The sequence below is a fragment of the Rosa chinensis genome, chromosome 5 (assembly GCF_002994745.2).
Source record: "Rosa chinensis cultivar Old Blush chromosome 5, RchiOBHm-V2, whole genome shotgun sequence".
Lineage (NCBI taxonomy): Eukaryota > Viridiplantae > Streptophyta > Magnoliopsida > Rosales > Rosaceae > Rosa > Rosa chinensis.
The window spans coordinates 12,377,772-12,395,102 of record NC_037092.1 but is presented as its reverse complement, the minus strand read 5'-3'; the positions used below and the strand labels follow the sequence as shown (position 1 = coordinate 12,395,102).

The following is a 17,331-nucleotide window of genomic DNA, read 5'->3' as shown; positions in this document are numbered from 1 at the left end:
CTTCTGAGGAAATAAAATCCCAGGTCCAAATTGTTAAGAGTATAGGACAAAGTCAAGTTGAAAATGGACTGCATCATGATGAACACATGTCGTGATCTGCTGCAGTTTGTTACACCAATAATAGAAATAGTAGTATAAATAGTCATGCCTAGCTATTTTTCATTCTCATTCAGTTACAACAAACTGTACGATTACCAAAAGTTTAATACCAATTGCCTCTCTGTTTTTCTCTCTGTTTTTTCTTCGTCTTCCTCCTCTAGCTTAGGGTTTCGTTCACCATTGTTGCTTCAATTTCAAGCTTTTTCACTATGACTATGAGTTTTAACATGGTATCAAAGCTTTGGCGGCCTGACCATAGCTCATCCTACAATTCTTCCGCTGCAATCATGGTGGCCTAACCTGTGCTCATCTCGTTTCTTTCCACCGCAATCTTCCTCTTTGTTTAATCACCAACAGAAATTCCCAAATTAACAGATCAAGAACCCTAGAAATTGCATCTTCTTCATCATTTCTGTATAATTACCAGTCAAATACCAAAGATTTGTACAATTACCAACTGAAATCAACAAGAAAATCGAGTCTGTACAATTACCAGCAAGAAATTCAAGCAATTGCTTCTCAAGATCCAGTCTTTTAGCTCATACAGTAGTCACAAGCTTAGTAGCTGTTCATCTTCAAAGTTTCAGAAAAAAATAGTTCATCTTTAAGATCCAGATATTTGTGCATCTTCAAGATTTGATATGGCAACCTCAGGTCAACATTGCAATACAGTCTCTGTTCATCTTGATGATACAAATTACCCCACTTGGCATTTTTTGATGCAGCACTACCTTCGTGGTCATGGATTGCTCAAGTTTGTAGATGGTTCTTATCCATGCCCTCCACAATGTCAGAAGGCCGATTATGATTCTCCCTCTGTTAATAACACTGGAGCTTGTGAAAAATGGCTGCAACAAGATAGTTTTGTTATCTCTATGATTACCAATACTCTCTCAGCTGAGGCTCTTACATTGGTAATTGGCTGTGAAACTTCAATGGAGGTATGGATCACTCTCAAACGACATTATGCAGCAAATTCTGAATTTCACATTATGCGATTAAAGTCTGCTTTGCAAAATATCAGAAAAGGTGCAGATTCGATAGACAAGTATTTGTTGCGCTTCAAAACTGTTAGAGATCATTTAGCTGTTGTTGGTATTAGAATATCAGATCAAGAGGTTAAAAGTTTGATTCTTGCTGGTCTCCCTTGTGAGTATGGTCACACTAGACAAATTATAAGAGAAAAAAATCCTATAAGCATGGAGGAATTAAGGTCCTTACTTCTTTCTGCTGAATTTGAACTTGAATTGAAGCATAAAACTCATCCAGTGACACCCTTAACTACAGTGGTTGCAAATAATAGCTCTATGTCATTCCCTGACTCTCATTTTAGTTCATTTGTTATACCCTCTACTACTGTGCCCCAACGTGGCAAAAATCATATTGATTATAATAACACTTCTACATGTCATGTACCTGTTGTGGCCAAGTCCAGTATCAGTGCTCTTACTAGTACTCATACAAGTCCAGTTACTCAAATTGCTTGTACACCACAGTCGGCTATTTTGTCAAATAATGTCAACATTGCTACTGCATACATGAGTAATACTATGGCATCGAATGGGAACTTTGGTATGCAATCTATGCCAAATAACGGATGCATGATAGATTTTGTTTCTACACCTAGTGGTCTCCTGATTCCCAACTCTGGCTCAAATTTTGTTACTCCATACACATCTACTGGTGCAACACAACAGCTTGGTGACTTTCATCATTCCCATGCAACTTATGCACAGCCACAAGTCAATTCTAATGGAAGAATCCAGTATAATTGGGGATTTTCTCAACCCAACAGTAACTTCATTCTACAAAGTGGTAGGCTTCAGCAAAGCAATGGATTTCAATCTGGTATGGGTACTTCTAATGGTTATCAAGCTTCATTTAATACTAATGCAATGATGAATGGTGGAAATTGCTTTCCTCGTACTGGTTTGGTTAGGAATAGCGTTGTATCTCCTTCATTAGCTCAATACAATGGTGTGATGAAGATGGATAACTCAGTTTTGGAGGTAGTACCTACTGATGAAAAATTCGACAATGAAGGTGCTAATCTTAATTCTGCTCGAGTAACTGAATTTAGTGTGAAATATTTGAAGGAAGCTGGCAATGGTCAGGATATAAAGGAGAATACCTTGAGTACAGAGAATCAGGTTGATGAGACTCTGGATGTGGTAGATACTTCTGTTGTTGTTACCTTGAAGCCTGAAGATGACGAGGGTGTGGACTTGCAAGAGAGAAATATGGATCCAGAGGATACTGAATGTGAGAGTACCAACTCAAAAGATGCTATGTCTATCACTGAAGCAAGGCAAGTGGTTAATAAAAGTTCTGCAAATGAGGACACGAAGAAGATTCAGGTTGGTGCATCACCTAAAGCGTTGTCTGCTTCCATCTGCACTCAACCAAAGCCACCCTCCACTGCTACTGAGCCAAATAACAACTCTTTTCAATCACAAGTTGTCAAGCCTCTAACAATTACATCTGCATACCCATTATCAGTTCCTCCTCACCCTCATTTGCAGCAAGCTCCACTCAAGAAAATTGAAGTTTTGCGAACACCAGGAACTTGGCTACTTCCTTCCACTCCGGACAGAAATCTAATGCATTGCAGGCATGCTTGTGAGTCTACGAGTTTATGGCAATCACTTCCTCTCATTCCTCCTGGCTGAAAACACATTCTCTGATGTTCAACCATTCTCTGCTGCAACCTAGTGCTTGGGGATCCCAGCACTAGTTTGAGGGGGGATGTTAAGAGTATAGGACAAAGTCAAGTTGAAAATGGACTGCATCATGATGAACACATGTCGTGATCTGCTGCAGTTTGTTACACCAGTAATAGAAATAGTAGTATAAATAGTCATGCCTAGCTATTTTTCATTCTCATTCAGTTACAACAAACTGTACGATTACCAAAAGTTTAATACCAATTGCCTCTCTGTTTTTCTCTCTGTTTTTTCTTCGTCTTCCTCCTCTAGCTTAGGGTTTCGTTCACCATTGTTGCTTCAATTTCAAGCTTTTTCACTATGACTATGAGTTTTAACACAAATCACACAAGTCAAAACCAATAATAAAACCCACAAAGCTGTCCATATATTTTTGTTCTGGGTTGGTTTACGAGCAATGTGCCAATACATTCTCTCATCTTCTTATCTTCACTCTAGTAGATCCAGAAGAAATCCCATTTAAATCACCTTGAAATTTCACCTCCACTGCAATCAAAACCCGCCATTTTTGACTTCAACTGCACACACATGACATAGAGGAAAAAACCCCCAATATCTTTCAGTTACATATCCAAAGAACCCATCTTTTTGGCTCTAAAACTTCATCACACCACATTTGCAGAAACCCATCTTTCTATTTGGGGGTTTGAGTTAAAAACCCCAAAAATGCAGAACCCAAAACCCTTTTGCAAAACCCAGTCTGATCTGAGTCTGTATTGTGAAATTATTGTCAAAATTCTTCTTTTGCATTTACTGTCAAAAAATTAAAAAAAAAATTTGCTATTTTTTTTTTAATATGAAGAAGAAATAAAGAAAAGAAAAAAAGAACAAAGGGTAAATAAGTCATTTTAAGTTCAAAATTGCCAGCTGGCAACTTCCGTAACGGACCTAACGGCTCTGGGTACCAACCTTCAGTCGGGCTGAGAACCTCAGATACCGTATTGATATTTTTTTAAGTTCAGGTACCAAAAGTTATAAGGAGGAAAAGTTCGGGTACCGTACGGACCATTTTCCCTATCTATAATTATGAATCTCGGTAAAAGAGGCCAGGTTACTAAACTGAACCCCTAAGACAAGTATAGCAAAAGTGGAAATAGGGAGTACTCATTCCATCTCGATTAATTACAAAACCTACAAATGAAAAGCAAAGCCAAATCGATTGAACTGAACTCAAAAAAGAAGTTTCTAAAGCTGTTAATGCATATGTGGTTTAATTCTCTATAAGATATATATGAGGAAAATGAAATTGCATCTGAAAAATAAAATGCATGCAATTTCTCGGTTGAACTTGAAGTTATTGTCAAAGTACAAATTGAGAAGATTGAAGGAAACTTAATTGTTCATATCCAATACTATACGAAATTTCAATCTCGAACTCACACTCATTCTGTTGTTTTAATAACCGCTATGAAGTACTCCACCGCTATAGAGGTTTGGCATTATTATTATTATTATTATTATTATTATTATTATTATTATTATTATTATTGAAGCTGCCCTAAAACCTCGATTAACGAACCTGCAGAATACATGGGGGGACATAGTGTCTTTACCCCAAATTACAATTAGCGTCGAGAGAATGTCTGGTAATAATAGCATAAATCTCTACAAAATTAATGTATTCTAACATGCAACAATTAGCAATGGTCGCATTTCTGGTAACTTCATTTGCTTTACAAAAAAGGTGGTGACACACAAGAAAGATCATACTTAGGAAGAGCATCAATGGACAAATAAAAATATCTTTCCCACTATGTTGCCAGTCGGAAATAAGATCGACGGCACTTCGTTTCATTCTGACACTAAGAGGTTGTGTCCATTTAGCAATGACTCGCCACCTCACTAGGCTAGACAAGCCACATTGAGTGCACAAGCCAGGACCAAGCCCATCGAGCCCTACCAAAGATTGCTAGGGACTTACTGTAATTAGAAACATACTAAATTGAAATAACCTATAATACATAACAAATAACTAAGCCTAGGACAAGCCCAGATTGACATTGCCCCAGCAATGTGGTTGCAAACAACGACGCCAAGAGAACTGCATCTCCACCATGGAATCACGTCGCAGCATTGAATCATGAACACCAACTTAGTGGAACAGCAGAATTATCACCCTAGATCTGAAATTCAAACTAAATCCGAGTCTTAGAGAGGATTGATCCCTACGCCTTCCATCAAAATTCCACATCCCCAACATTAGGGGAAGGAAAATGATTTGTGGCCTTAATGAGGCCTAAGATTTGTGGCCCCAATCCTAGGTGTCATGTCATGTCACCTACACACATCACCTATTTGCCAAATCATGCCATGTAATTCTTGAGTAAAAAGACTAACTTATCCTTCTAAAATCTAATAACTCAAAATTATTTTGGTTTTCATCTAAAAATAAAATATATTATTTTGTTTTTTTTTTCTTTTTCTTTTTTTCGTTATATATATAATTATATATATATATATATATATATATATATATATATATATACAGAAACTATCCAGAGCGGAGCTCCGCTTTGAAAATTAACGTGTGAAGTTCGAGTTTTGGGTCACTTTTCGGTCGCATATCCACATCTCGACCGTTCAGTTTTTAGATACTAGTGTATAGATCGTCTCTGCAAATTTTCAGCCAAAATGATGATCGTTAAGGCATTGGTAACTGCCTTAAAGCTAGTACGGTTCAGGTTGACAGATTCAGTCCGTCCATTGGTTTAATCGAGTTAGATACCTTAACGATCATCAATTTGGTTGAAAATTTGCAGAGATGATCTATACACTAGTACCTAAAAACTGAACGGTCGAGATGTGGATATGCGACCGAAAAGTGACCAAAAACTCGAACTTCACACGTTAATTCCAAAGCGGAGCTCCGCTCTGGATCGGATCTGTATATATATATATGTTTGTGAATATATATATATATATATATATTTATAATTCGTCAAAAAAAAATTATATACAAATATGTGTTTGTGTGTGTGTGTGTGTGTATATATATATTCACAAACATATATATATATATATAATTATATTATATATGTATATATATAATTCGTTCCGAAATTTATATATGTATATTCGATGTAGAATTAATATGGTATAAATAAATAAATAAATATATATATTAATGTCATAATTCTAACCCACAAATTTTTTTAAAAAATTGATTAAAAAAAAAGTCAAATTTAAAATTGATTCCACACAAATGGAAAGAAAATATATTAATATCTTAATTGTAACCCATCAAATTTGGTAAATTGAAGTAATATTCAACTCTTTTAATAAATGAATTTAATAAAATTAATGGAAGAGTAGTTTACCTTACACTAACAAGTTAATTAGAAAAGTCAAAAATTAAATTGGATCCACAAAAATGGAAAGAAAATGTATTGAAATCGTAATTAAAACCTATGAAATCTAGTAATTAAAGACGTAAGAAAATATCATTAATAACTTGAATTGATAAAATTCTAGATTCCATCATTTCAAAATTTCTAGATAATTTAATATTGTCGTATCCAAACTCAACATTAGGAAGTGTTCCTTAAAGGTCAAGTGAGACTTCATTAATACAACTGTTCGTTTATTTTTACATGAAAAAACAATCATAATGTTATTAATACTATGTAGAAATTCAATGAACAATAGGTGTATAACACAACAATAATCAAAGAAAAAGTGCAATTAAGGAAGGTGTAAAATAGAAGTCATCATCCACATTAACATTAAAGTCAGCTAACATGTCTTACACGAACAAATAAGTGATAAGTAGCTAATAATGAGCCAGTATGAAAATGTTCACCTGGTCAGTTGTTGACCAAGAAAATAATGCTCAACCACCCTTGGATTTACATCCAAGGGCAGAGAGAATTATTATTAAGTTGAGGTGTTTTGTTTTCCACCATTGGATGTAAATTTAAGCGTTGTTGAGCATAAATTCTTTGGTCAACAACTGACCAGGTGAACACCACTGTGAGCCAGTAAAGTTTTGTCACACCCCGAATTTCGAATAAAGATATTCGAATCCGAAATGCGATAATTAAACCAACTCTTAAAATTACAAGAAACTTTTTCAGATAATTCAGAGTAATAACTACAAGTTAATAAAGACTCGATCACTTAAGTCGAATATCACATCAACAAGTGTATACAAAACTCAAGAGATCTAATATACAAGTGTACACGCTCACAAGGAGCATACCAAAAACAACAGTACGCTAACAAAATAGGTTATGAACCTCACTGCTGCACTCCACGCCCTTGTACTCAGCCTGGATGGTCTTCATCTGCAGGAATAACCGCTACACCATAGAATAGTGCACCGGGAATGAACAAAACAAACTTGGTAAGCTTTTCAGCCCGTATGAGTAAACTCAATTAAAATGACTCACGTCACTCATGCTTATAATTTCTCAGCTCGTGAGATAATAACATCAAGTTCATATCATATCATATCATTACAACGACAAATCACACTCACTTCCCTTCAACATAAAGCATTTGTCAAAAAGATAACCTCACAACTCATTTCCCAATCACTACAGATCACAACTCACAACTGTATCCACAATAAGAATTAAGCAAAATCAGTAATCCCTGCATAGAAACTTAGTTCAGGAGATCACATGAAAACAAACAAAAGAAATCATATAAATTCCTGCATAGAGTTTAGTTCAAGAATTTACATTAAAACAAACAATACAAAAAGCGGTAATCCCTGCATATAATTTAGTTCAGGAGATTACATTAAAAATCAATCATAGAAGAGAAAAAGAAACCAAACAATAGAAATGAAAAAGGAAATTAATTAAAGAAATCAACAACTCATGCTAAAACCAAGACTTCACCCTTCAACTCCAAATACACCATCTCACAAAATAACTCGTTTCAAAACTCGACATCGTTACCTCAATCGTAGCCAGTCAACCGCCTAGGGTTAGAGCATCCGATACACTCAACTAATCGTAGCCCGTCAACCGCCTAGGGTTAGAGCATCCGATACCCTCAACTAATCGTAGCCCGTCAACCGCCTAGGGTTAGAGCATCCGATACACTCAACTAATCGTAGCCCGTCAACCGCCTAGGGTTAGAGCATCCGATACCCTCAACTAATCGTAGCCCGTCAACCGCCTAGGGTTAGAGCATCCGATACACTCAACTAATCGTAGCCCGTCAACCGCCTAGGGTTAGAGCATCCGATACACTCAACTAATCGTAGCCCGTCAACCGCCTAGGGTTAGAGCATCCGATACCCTCAACTAATCGTAGCCCGTCAACTGCCTAGGATTAGAGCATCCGATTCCCTCATACCGGTCACTACGTCGACCCTAAATCCAAAATTCGCAATATACAGGACAGCTTTCTCACCACATGTTCAACAATTCATTATTCAAAATCTTACGTGCGGAAATAAAAGCTTGAATAATAATCAATCCATTCCAATCATCTCATCACTCGATAACACGCCAATCAATATATATATTCCACGTAAATATATATATATACGTAGTCATTCACGCAGGAATGACCACTAATACCAACTATAGTTTTACAAATTATTCATTTCGAAAATCATTTTATATCAAAACATTGTTTTACTTACCCGTGAACCGTTGTCGATCAAGTTCATATATTTTAAAACAAATAATTTGTTTCGAAAATGATTTAACAATTAAACAAGTAATTTTGCGTAATAAATAAATCCGTTCGTAAATGAACCACGTGAGATTTATTCACCTCTAATCCAGCTGCGTCTTCTATACAGCTTAAAATCACAATCACAACCGTCCGCCCAAACAAAACCGTCAATCACCTAAACAAATACGATCCTAACTTAGCAATTGATTCATAACACACTTAAATGATGATCCAACGGTCGAATCATCGCCCATGACCACACAAAGTCATTGGGATAGTCATACGATCAATAAATCAAAACTACAAGTCGATCGGACGGCCAAATCCCCACGAATCGAAAACCGAAACGAATCGAAAACCCTAAAACCCTAACATGCATCAACTTTCTCCAAATTAACCTTATAATATACCAAAACGACCGTATCGGTGTGTAGATGCATAAACTGAAAACAGAACACAAAGATAAGGCCAGACGCGCCACCACGCGCCGCCACAAGCGGTGGTTCAGATTGTGGTCAACCACGGCGGTCAACGCCGGATCAACCACCTCCGATGCCAAAGTCATCAACTACAAACATGTTCAAAATGAAGAGATGAGCCACTTTCATACCTGGAGCAAAGTGAGATTCGGTCTAGATCGTCCTAGATCAAGCCTGAAAGTTGGATTAATCTCGTGTGCCTGATCAGATCCTAGATCGAATCAGGGACGTCAAAAAACTTCAAACCTTGATCTACCACTCTACACTCAAAATCATGATTCCCTATATGGGGATGATCAGGAGGAGGAGGACAACCGAAAACCGAGAAGGATCGGTCCGTGCAACGCCGGCGTCGAGGAGCTCCGGCCGGGTCGGGTCGGTCGGGGCTGGAGTGTCTTTGATCCAAGACTGGGGGCAGCGGTGGGGCAAGGCGGCCAAGCAGGGCGGCTGGGCGCGGCACGGCGAGTCCGGGGAGGGCCGGGTCGCCGTTGGAGGACGCCTGACGGCGCCGGAACGACCGGGTCGGGTCAGACGAGACCCGTTGGGTCTGAGAGTTGCACGGAGGAGAGAGAACGAAGAGTTCTGGGGGCCAAAACGCAAAATCTGAAAACTTTGGGATTTATGAATTAATCTCAGATTTTTTTCTATTTATAGAAATTTCCCGAAATTTCAATCATTCATAATTTCTTCATACGAACTCCGATTCTTGCGTTCCACATGTCCACGAACTTGTATCGACGCGCTCTACAACTTTTGTGAAGGAAGTTTTTGGAGAAACCCAACATATAAAAAGTCAACCATTGCCACTCCCCTAAAAACATACTTTCCGAATAAAAATTTGTCCGAAACACTTCAGCTCCACCCTTGAATCACGAACTCGTACAAACGAACACTTTATTAATTCCAAGAAACATTTCGGAATTAATAACAAATTTCCGGGGTCTTACAAGTTTACTGGGGACTTTTCCCTAATGGCATATTTACACTGAAATAGAAATCATCATTCACACTGAAATTTAAAGTCAGCTAACATGTCTTACAGTAACAAATAAGTACTAAGTATCCAATGACGAGCCAGTAGAGTTCACTGGAGACCTTTACCTAATGACATATTCACACTTAAATAGAAGCCATCATCTACTGAAACTGAAAGAACTAACATGTCTTGCACGAACAAGTAAGTATTAAGTAGCCAATGATGAGCTAGTAGAGTTCACTAGAGACCTTTACCTAATGGCATATTCACACTTAAATAGAAGCCATCATCTACTGAAACTGAAAGAGCTAACATGTCTTGCACGAACAAGTAAGTATTAAGTAGCCAATGATGAGCTGGTCAAGTTTACTGAGGATCTTTTTCTAATGGCATAATTACACTAAAATAGAAGTCATCATCCACATTGTCTTGCAGTAACAAATAAGTACTAAGTAGCCAATAATGAGCTAGTAAAGTTCACTGGGGACCTTTTCTTAATGACATAATTACACTAAAATAGAAGTCATCATCCATACTGAAATCTAAAGTTAGCTAGCATGTCTTACACGAATAATAAGTACTAAGTAGCTAACAATGAGCTAGTAAAGTTTACTTGAGACCTTTCCCAAATGACATATTCACACTGAAATAGAAGCCATCATCCATTAAAACTTAAAATAAGCTAGTGTGTCTTGCACGAACAAGTAAGCACTAAGTAGCCAATAGTAAAGTTCAACGGGGAATCTTTCCCTAATAACATATTCACACTAAAATTGAAGCCATATATCATTCACGTTGAAATTGAAAGTCAGCTAAGTACTAACATGTCTTATACGAACAAAAAAGTACTAAGTAGCTAATAATGAACAAGTAGAGTTCACTGGGAACTTTTTTCTACTGACATATTTACACTAAAATAGAAGATATCATTCACATTTAAAAATCATTATTGTCTATTGAAAAATTTGGGATCAACAAAACAAGTACACTTTCAAAAATTAATTTCCTCATGTGCAATATATTGTATTCCATATTAAGCAATTTCTTTTCAGATATCAACTTCCCAATCAATTTAGATATCTAGGTTTTCAATCACCAGATTTTAAGAGTTAAAATTAAGATTTAAATACATTTTCTTTCCATTTCTGTGAATCCAATTTAATTTTTGACTTTTCAAATTAACTTGTTAATGTAAGGTAACTAATCTTCCATTAATTTTATTAAATTTATTTATTAAAAGCTTTAAATATTACTTCAATTTACCAGATTTCATGGATTATAATTACGATATTAATATATATACACACACCACATTAATTCTCCATCCAAAATATATAAATTTTTTGGACGAATTATATATATATATATATATATATATATATATATATATATAGACACACACACATACACACCCATACTTTTTTTTTAATATGTATAATGAAAAAAAAATCCAAAATAATGAAAAAGAAAGAAAGGAAAAAAAACCAAACAATATTTTTTTTAGAAGAAAGTCAAAATAATTTAGAGCTGTTATATATTCAACAACATATATATATATATATAATTGACGAATTATAGATAAATATATATATTTATATATATTCACAAAAATATATAAATATAAATTTTTTTAGACGAATTATATATATATAATAAAAAAGAAAAAGAAAAAGAATAAAATAATGTATCTTTTCTAGAAGAAAGCTAAAATAATTTAGAGCCATTAGATTTTGAAATGATAAGATAGTCTTTTTATTCAAAAATGACATGACATATTTGACAAATTAGTGAGGTGTATAGGTAACATGGCTTGACACCTAGGATTGAGGCCACAAATCTTAGGCCTCATTGAGGCCCTATATCATTGCCCTTAGGGGAAATGCAACATTAATCTTGTTTGGCGGCCAAGATCATCTTGGCAACATTAATTTTGTTTGGCGGCCAAGATCACCCGTCCACCTCCGCTGCTCCACCGTTGCACACGTTCGTCGCTCCTGCTCTAATCAGGTACTGTCAAACAGGTTGTGCTTGACACACCCTCTCTAGAATCGTGTCAGACGACGCTTGTGGCCTCTTGTTCTGGCCGACTACACTATTGCCCCTCACTGGTGAACTCATATAACATAGTTGCCCATCCAACGATGACGTCCCAAAGACGCACCGCCAGATGGGATTGTGAAACGCAAACCTCCAAGCAAACGCAACTAGTTCGAGAACGCTCCAAGAAAAGCAGAGTTGTTTCTAAGAGAGACAATGAGGTTGGGCATTTTTAAATTGGCAGAAAAACACCTAGAACTGATCTGCTGCATGTTTTTTTTTTTATTAAAAAAAAAAAAAAACCTTATCCCACCCACCCTTACATCTTACATATACCAGTGAGAATCGAATCCATAACCTTTACAATGTTGGATTTATAACTTACCAACAGCTCACAACTCACTAACATAACACCGACATAACTAGTCTGCCGCATGCATATACATATGAAGTATTTTAAGATCAAACTTTAAAACCAAACAAAAAGAAAATACCGAAAAGCTTTGATCGATTACATAGTACAACATTGCTCAACTCAACCCACATCGCAACAACCCAGGCTTCAGGGATCAATCAATGTGGCCGCTGAAGCTGTGATTTTATATGACAACTTAATCAAACCAGTTTCGGGTCAAGATTACAATTATTGTTGCCTAATAGATCTGGTTAAACTAAAATCTCTCGGTTACCTTCTTTTACAGGTTGAATAAGATCATTTTGAATATTCCAAAATCCAAATAATTTCTATGCAGTCTCAGGATATTTTAACTCACTGAAAAATACGTTCACTTAATCACCAACATTTGTGGTCACCAAACATTAGATTTAGATTTAAATTTATTCAAAAAAAAAACATTAGATTTAAATTAATAAATTAATATTAAATGAAAATATTTTAAGTATTTCAATTTCAACCATTGAATCAAATATTTACGAGTATTTCTAAATGTACCCAACAAATATCTAAGTATACCTAGCATATTTTTTACACCCAATAAAATCATAGATTTTCTAATTACACCTAACAAGTTTCCAATAATACCCTTATTTTAAATTCAAAACAAAACTCATTACACCCAGCAAAACCTTATTAGAATGAAGAATAATATACCCAGCAAATCCTTCGTTCTTATGAGATTCTAAATTAACACGGATGCATAACCAGTCCCAAACTCAAGAATTCCACTAATCTTCGACTTGCTCTGATCATCAGCATTCATCTTCTCATTGTCGGCCAATTGCACTACTATAGTTTGGCCATCAGTTTCCACTTGTTCCTGCTCCTTCCCCTTGCTTAATTTGTCATCATCAGCAGCATCAAATATACCCTGCTACTTAACAAACAATTATTAGTTAATGCATCAGCGACAACATATGATAATTAAGTATGACGTACGTACCTAATATGCTTTGGACAATTTCAATACCTTTATCTCATGGGAACGCTCCTTCTGGAAAGTCTCAAAGCACAAAAAAAAAAAAAAGTGTCTGATTCTGCATCCCCTTGTATTTCTCTTAAGGGATCTTACTTTCTCCTTTACTTGGTTCAAATCTCCACGGTTGAGGCGATTCTTTATGAATTGTATAAAAATCCTTACTTTATATTCTCTCGCGTCTCCCTGAAATGAGATAAGATCGCCTAAAATAACAATCTCATCGTCTTTGCTCCATGCTATTCCTACACAAGACGATTTGGTGTTGGACTTGTTCTCATCAACTACAACAACTACAACTGGAGCTATGGAAGTCTTGTTTTTTGAGACTTATTCCTCATCAACATTTGAGAAGAACGAAGGATTTGTTGTGGACTTGTGGAGTTTATCTTCAATAATAATTTAGGTTTTGCTAAGTGTAATAGGTTTTGTCGGGTTTAATTACAAACAAGGGTATTATTGGAAATTAACTGGGTGCGAAAAATATGCTGGGTACGTATACTTAGATATTTGCTGGGTACATTTAGAAAGACTCATTGAATATACATCCAATGTGTACACTACTCCTTTAACTGATATCTAAATTGGAATTCATCCTACCAAAACTACATATATGCATTGCTAGCTCAATGTATTATTTAAAGGTCTGCTCACCTAAGTGACAGTTTTTAAGGAACTGTGAGGGACAATGCATCTCAACCACATGTATTAAATATAAAAGCAGAAGTTATAACAATTTAAAACTGTGTATTTATTTTCAGCCGTCAGATTCACTTGTCCCTTACAGTCCCTTAAAAACTGTCTCTTAGGTGAGCAAGCCTAATATTATTTAATCCTTGATGAATGAACAAAGAACTTCTTGTTCCTTCTACAATATAAAATTATTAAATTACTAGCATATTCGTCATTCGACAAGTTTGTTTTTCCTCAATGATGGACTTACATTTTTACCAAAAAAGAATCCCGAGACATAAGATATTAAAAAATATAGGCTCTTTTTAGTTTGGTCAAGACTCAAGACGCCACCATGAAAAGATTTTCTTATTCTACTGGCATGTAATTTATCTTGAATATTTGGATTCAATGGTCATATGATGCCAAATTGGAAGTTTGAAATTAAACGAGAGCATCCATCGAATGGAGAAAGACCATTAAATCCAAATATTTAGAATGCATATGATGCAAGTAGAATGTGCATGAATAAGGATTCGGGTTGGTTTGACGTTATTATAAATAGTGCCAAGAAGTCGAAGACAGACCAACATTGCATTATAAAAATTTCATAAATAATGAAGATACCATGCTCAACACTAGTCTTCACACTCTCAGTCCTTTCCCTTTCAATATCAATCTCATGCGCAACATCAAATCCAATTCTCAATGACTTCTTCCAATGCCTTCCCAAATATTCAAACTCCTCCTATCCAATTTCAGAAGCCATTTTCACCCGAGAAAACACCTATTTTCAATCTGTTCTGTTATCATATATTAGAAACCTCAGACATTGTACACCCACAACTCCAAAACCTTTGGCCATTGTAACAGCCAAACATGAATCCCATGTCCAAGCAACCGTGATGTGTGCAAAACAGCATGGTTTACACATGAGAATCCGAAGTGGTGGCCACGACTACGAGGGCTTATCCTTCATATCATACATTTCAAATACCTCTTATATAGTCCTTGACATGTTTTACCTTCGAGAGATTGATGTTAACATCGCAGATGAAAGTGCTTGGGTTGGATCTGGAGCTATTGTTGGAGAACTATACTATAGCATTGCAGAAAAAAGCAAAGTTCATGCATTTCCTGGGGGAGTTTGCCCAAGTGTTGGTGTCGGTGGCCTTTTTAGTGGTGGTGGGTACGGTCCTACTATGAGAAAATTTGGGCTTACAGTGGACAACATAGTAGATGCTAGACTAGTCAATGTGAATGGTACAATCCTTGATAGAAAATCCATGGGAGAAGACCTATTTTGGGCCATTAGAGGAGGTGGTGGAGCAAGCTTTGGAGTCATTCTTTCATGGAAGATCAAATTGCTTCAAGTTCCACCCGTTGTCACTGTTTTCAGAATTACAAAGACACTGGACCAAGGCGCTGCGGATGTTCTTCACAGGTACTCATTATTTTGACACAGTGGAGATTTGATTCTTACTTGTATTTTTGGTTGCTTGAATTAATTTGTTTAATTATTTTTTATCTCATTGATATTAGTATCCTAACAGGTGGCAATACGTTGCGCCTAACCTACCTAAAGAACTCTTCGTTAGAGCAACTTCAAAAGTCCAGAATAGTACTACCGAAGCAGGAAAGAAGACTGTGGAAGTGGTATTCAATGGTCTCTATCTAGGAAAACGGGAAAACCTTCTTCCTTTGGTAAGTGACAGTTTCCCTGAATTGGGTTTGGAGCAAAAAGATTGCTTCGAATGAGTTGGATTGAATCCACCTTATTCTTTTCCGAATACGCATTTGGAACTCCCATAAAGGCTCTAATAAAAAGACCAACGGAACCACCTCCATTCTTCTTCAAAGGGAAGTCGGATTATGTAAAACAACCAATTCCGAAAGAGGTCTTGAAGTCGATATTCGAGAAGATGATCAATCGATACGAGTCGACGCACATGCAATGGAACCCATATGGTGGAAGAATGAATGAGATTTCCGAGTCGGAAACTCCATTCCCTCACAGAGCAGGAAACCTATTTATGATTCAGTACTGGACGTATTGGATGGAAAAAGGGATTGAGAGCACCAACAAGTACCTTAACTTGTCGAGAAATTTGTACGGAAGTATGACTCCGTACGTGTCCAAGAGCCCAAGAGAGGTCTTGCATAACTATAGGGATCTTGACATAGGCTCCAATATGCTTAACCAGACCAGCATTGAGCATGCTAGAGTTTATGGAAGAACATATTTTAAAGGCAATTTTGAAAGATTGGTACGTGTGAAAAGTGCTGTTGATCCTCAGAATTTTTTCAAGCATGAACAGAGTATCCCACCGCTGTAGAGAATGGGAGAGGAATAGAAGTGATCTATTACTGATTCACAGTGCATAATTTTTACAATCACATGCTACATTGTATGTGAAAATGAAATTACAATCTTTTGGTACAATGAAATATCCTAGAAATGAAATTGAGCATATAATATAGTAAATGTCATACCTTACCCGTTAGCTACAAATATAGTACGTTTTTTTTTTAATCTTAACATATAAAACATTGCTGTCACGATATTTGGTATGTAAAGTTTAAATATCAATCTTAGACAACTTTTTTTTTTTTTTTTGAGAGAAATAGTCAACCACTTTATTAATAATAATTATAAGAAAAATTACAATTTATAGATGTAGAAACTACATCAAAATATAAAATAACAAGAACAATACTAGATGCAACAAGGCATCGGAAATAAAACCTAATAAGGGTATTAAGGGATGCAATTAAGCATTTGATGAAGCACCGGACATAATCCGGGCTATGTAAAACGATACCAATAGTATGGCCAACCATACTTCCACGCAAATATATACGTCGAATAGAGGGTAACCTTCTATCAAGGTAACCGACGGTAGTGTGACCAACGTTGCCTACTCCATGCAAAAAAATACACCGAATAGAGATCAATCTCCTACCTAAGTAACCAAAGAAGCAGATCCAAAATTCATAACACTCTAGGGTCCATAAAAAGTCTCCTGGATCCCAAATGCGAACCCGAACAGCAATGGGCTCATACACCAGTTGCAAAGCCCCAAGAATGAAGACCCAACCCAAAGCCATACTTGGGCTGTTCAACAGAGCAAAGGCCCATGCCCGCAACCTCCTTTGGGTGAAAGCTCCAGAGAATATGTAAAAACGAAGAAGGAAAAGTAGCTGATATTAATCTTGATTGTTCAAAGTACACACCGACAAGGCATATATAGTAGCTAGGATAGAGAGAGAAAATAGCC

General features: G+C 36.3%; 1 protein-coding gene and 1 pseudogene across 1 annotated transcript; both read left to right on the top strand.

Annotated features, from left to right (window-relative positions):
- Nucleotides 1–126: 126 nt before the first annotated feature.
- On the top strand, nucleotides 127–3,047 carry LOC112202138. The gene is made up of 2 exons (XM_040519427.1): nucleotides 127–2,108; nucleotides 2,196–3,047. The coding sequence occupies exons 1-2, from the start codon at nucleotides 741–743 to the stop codon at nucleotides 2,766–2,768; spliced, it is 1,941 nt and encodes a 646-aa protein (XP_040375361.1). The 5' UTR covers nucleotides 127–740; the 3' UTR covers nucleotides 2,769–3,047.
- An 11,623-nt stretch (nucleotides 3,048–14,670) lies between these two features.
- On the top strand, nucleotides 14,671–16,389 carry LOC112203176 (annotated as a pseudogene).
- Nucleotides 16,390–17,331: the final 942 nt, after the last annotated feature.

Excerpts from the sequence above, each read along its gene's own strand:
- LOC112202138 (XM_040519427.1), top strand. The coding sequence starts at position 741 with ATGGCAACCTCAGGTCAACATTGCAATACAGTCTCTGTTCATCTTGAT. Across the intron at positions 2,109-2,195 it reads TGGATAACTCAGTTTTGGAG|GAAGCTGGCAATGGTCAGGA; the intron begins GTAGTACCTACT and ends AAATATTTGAAG.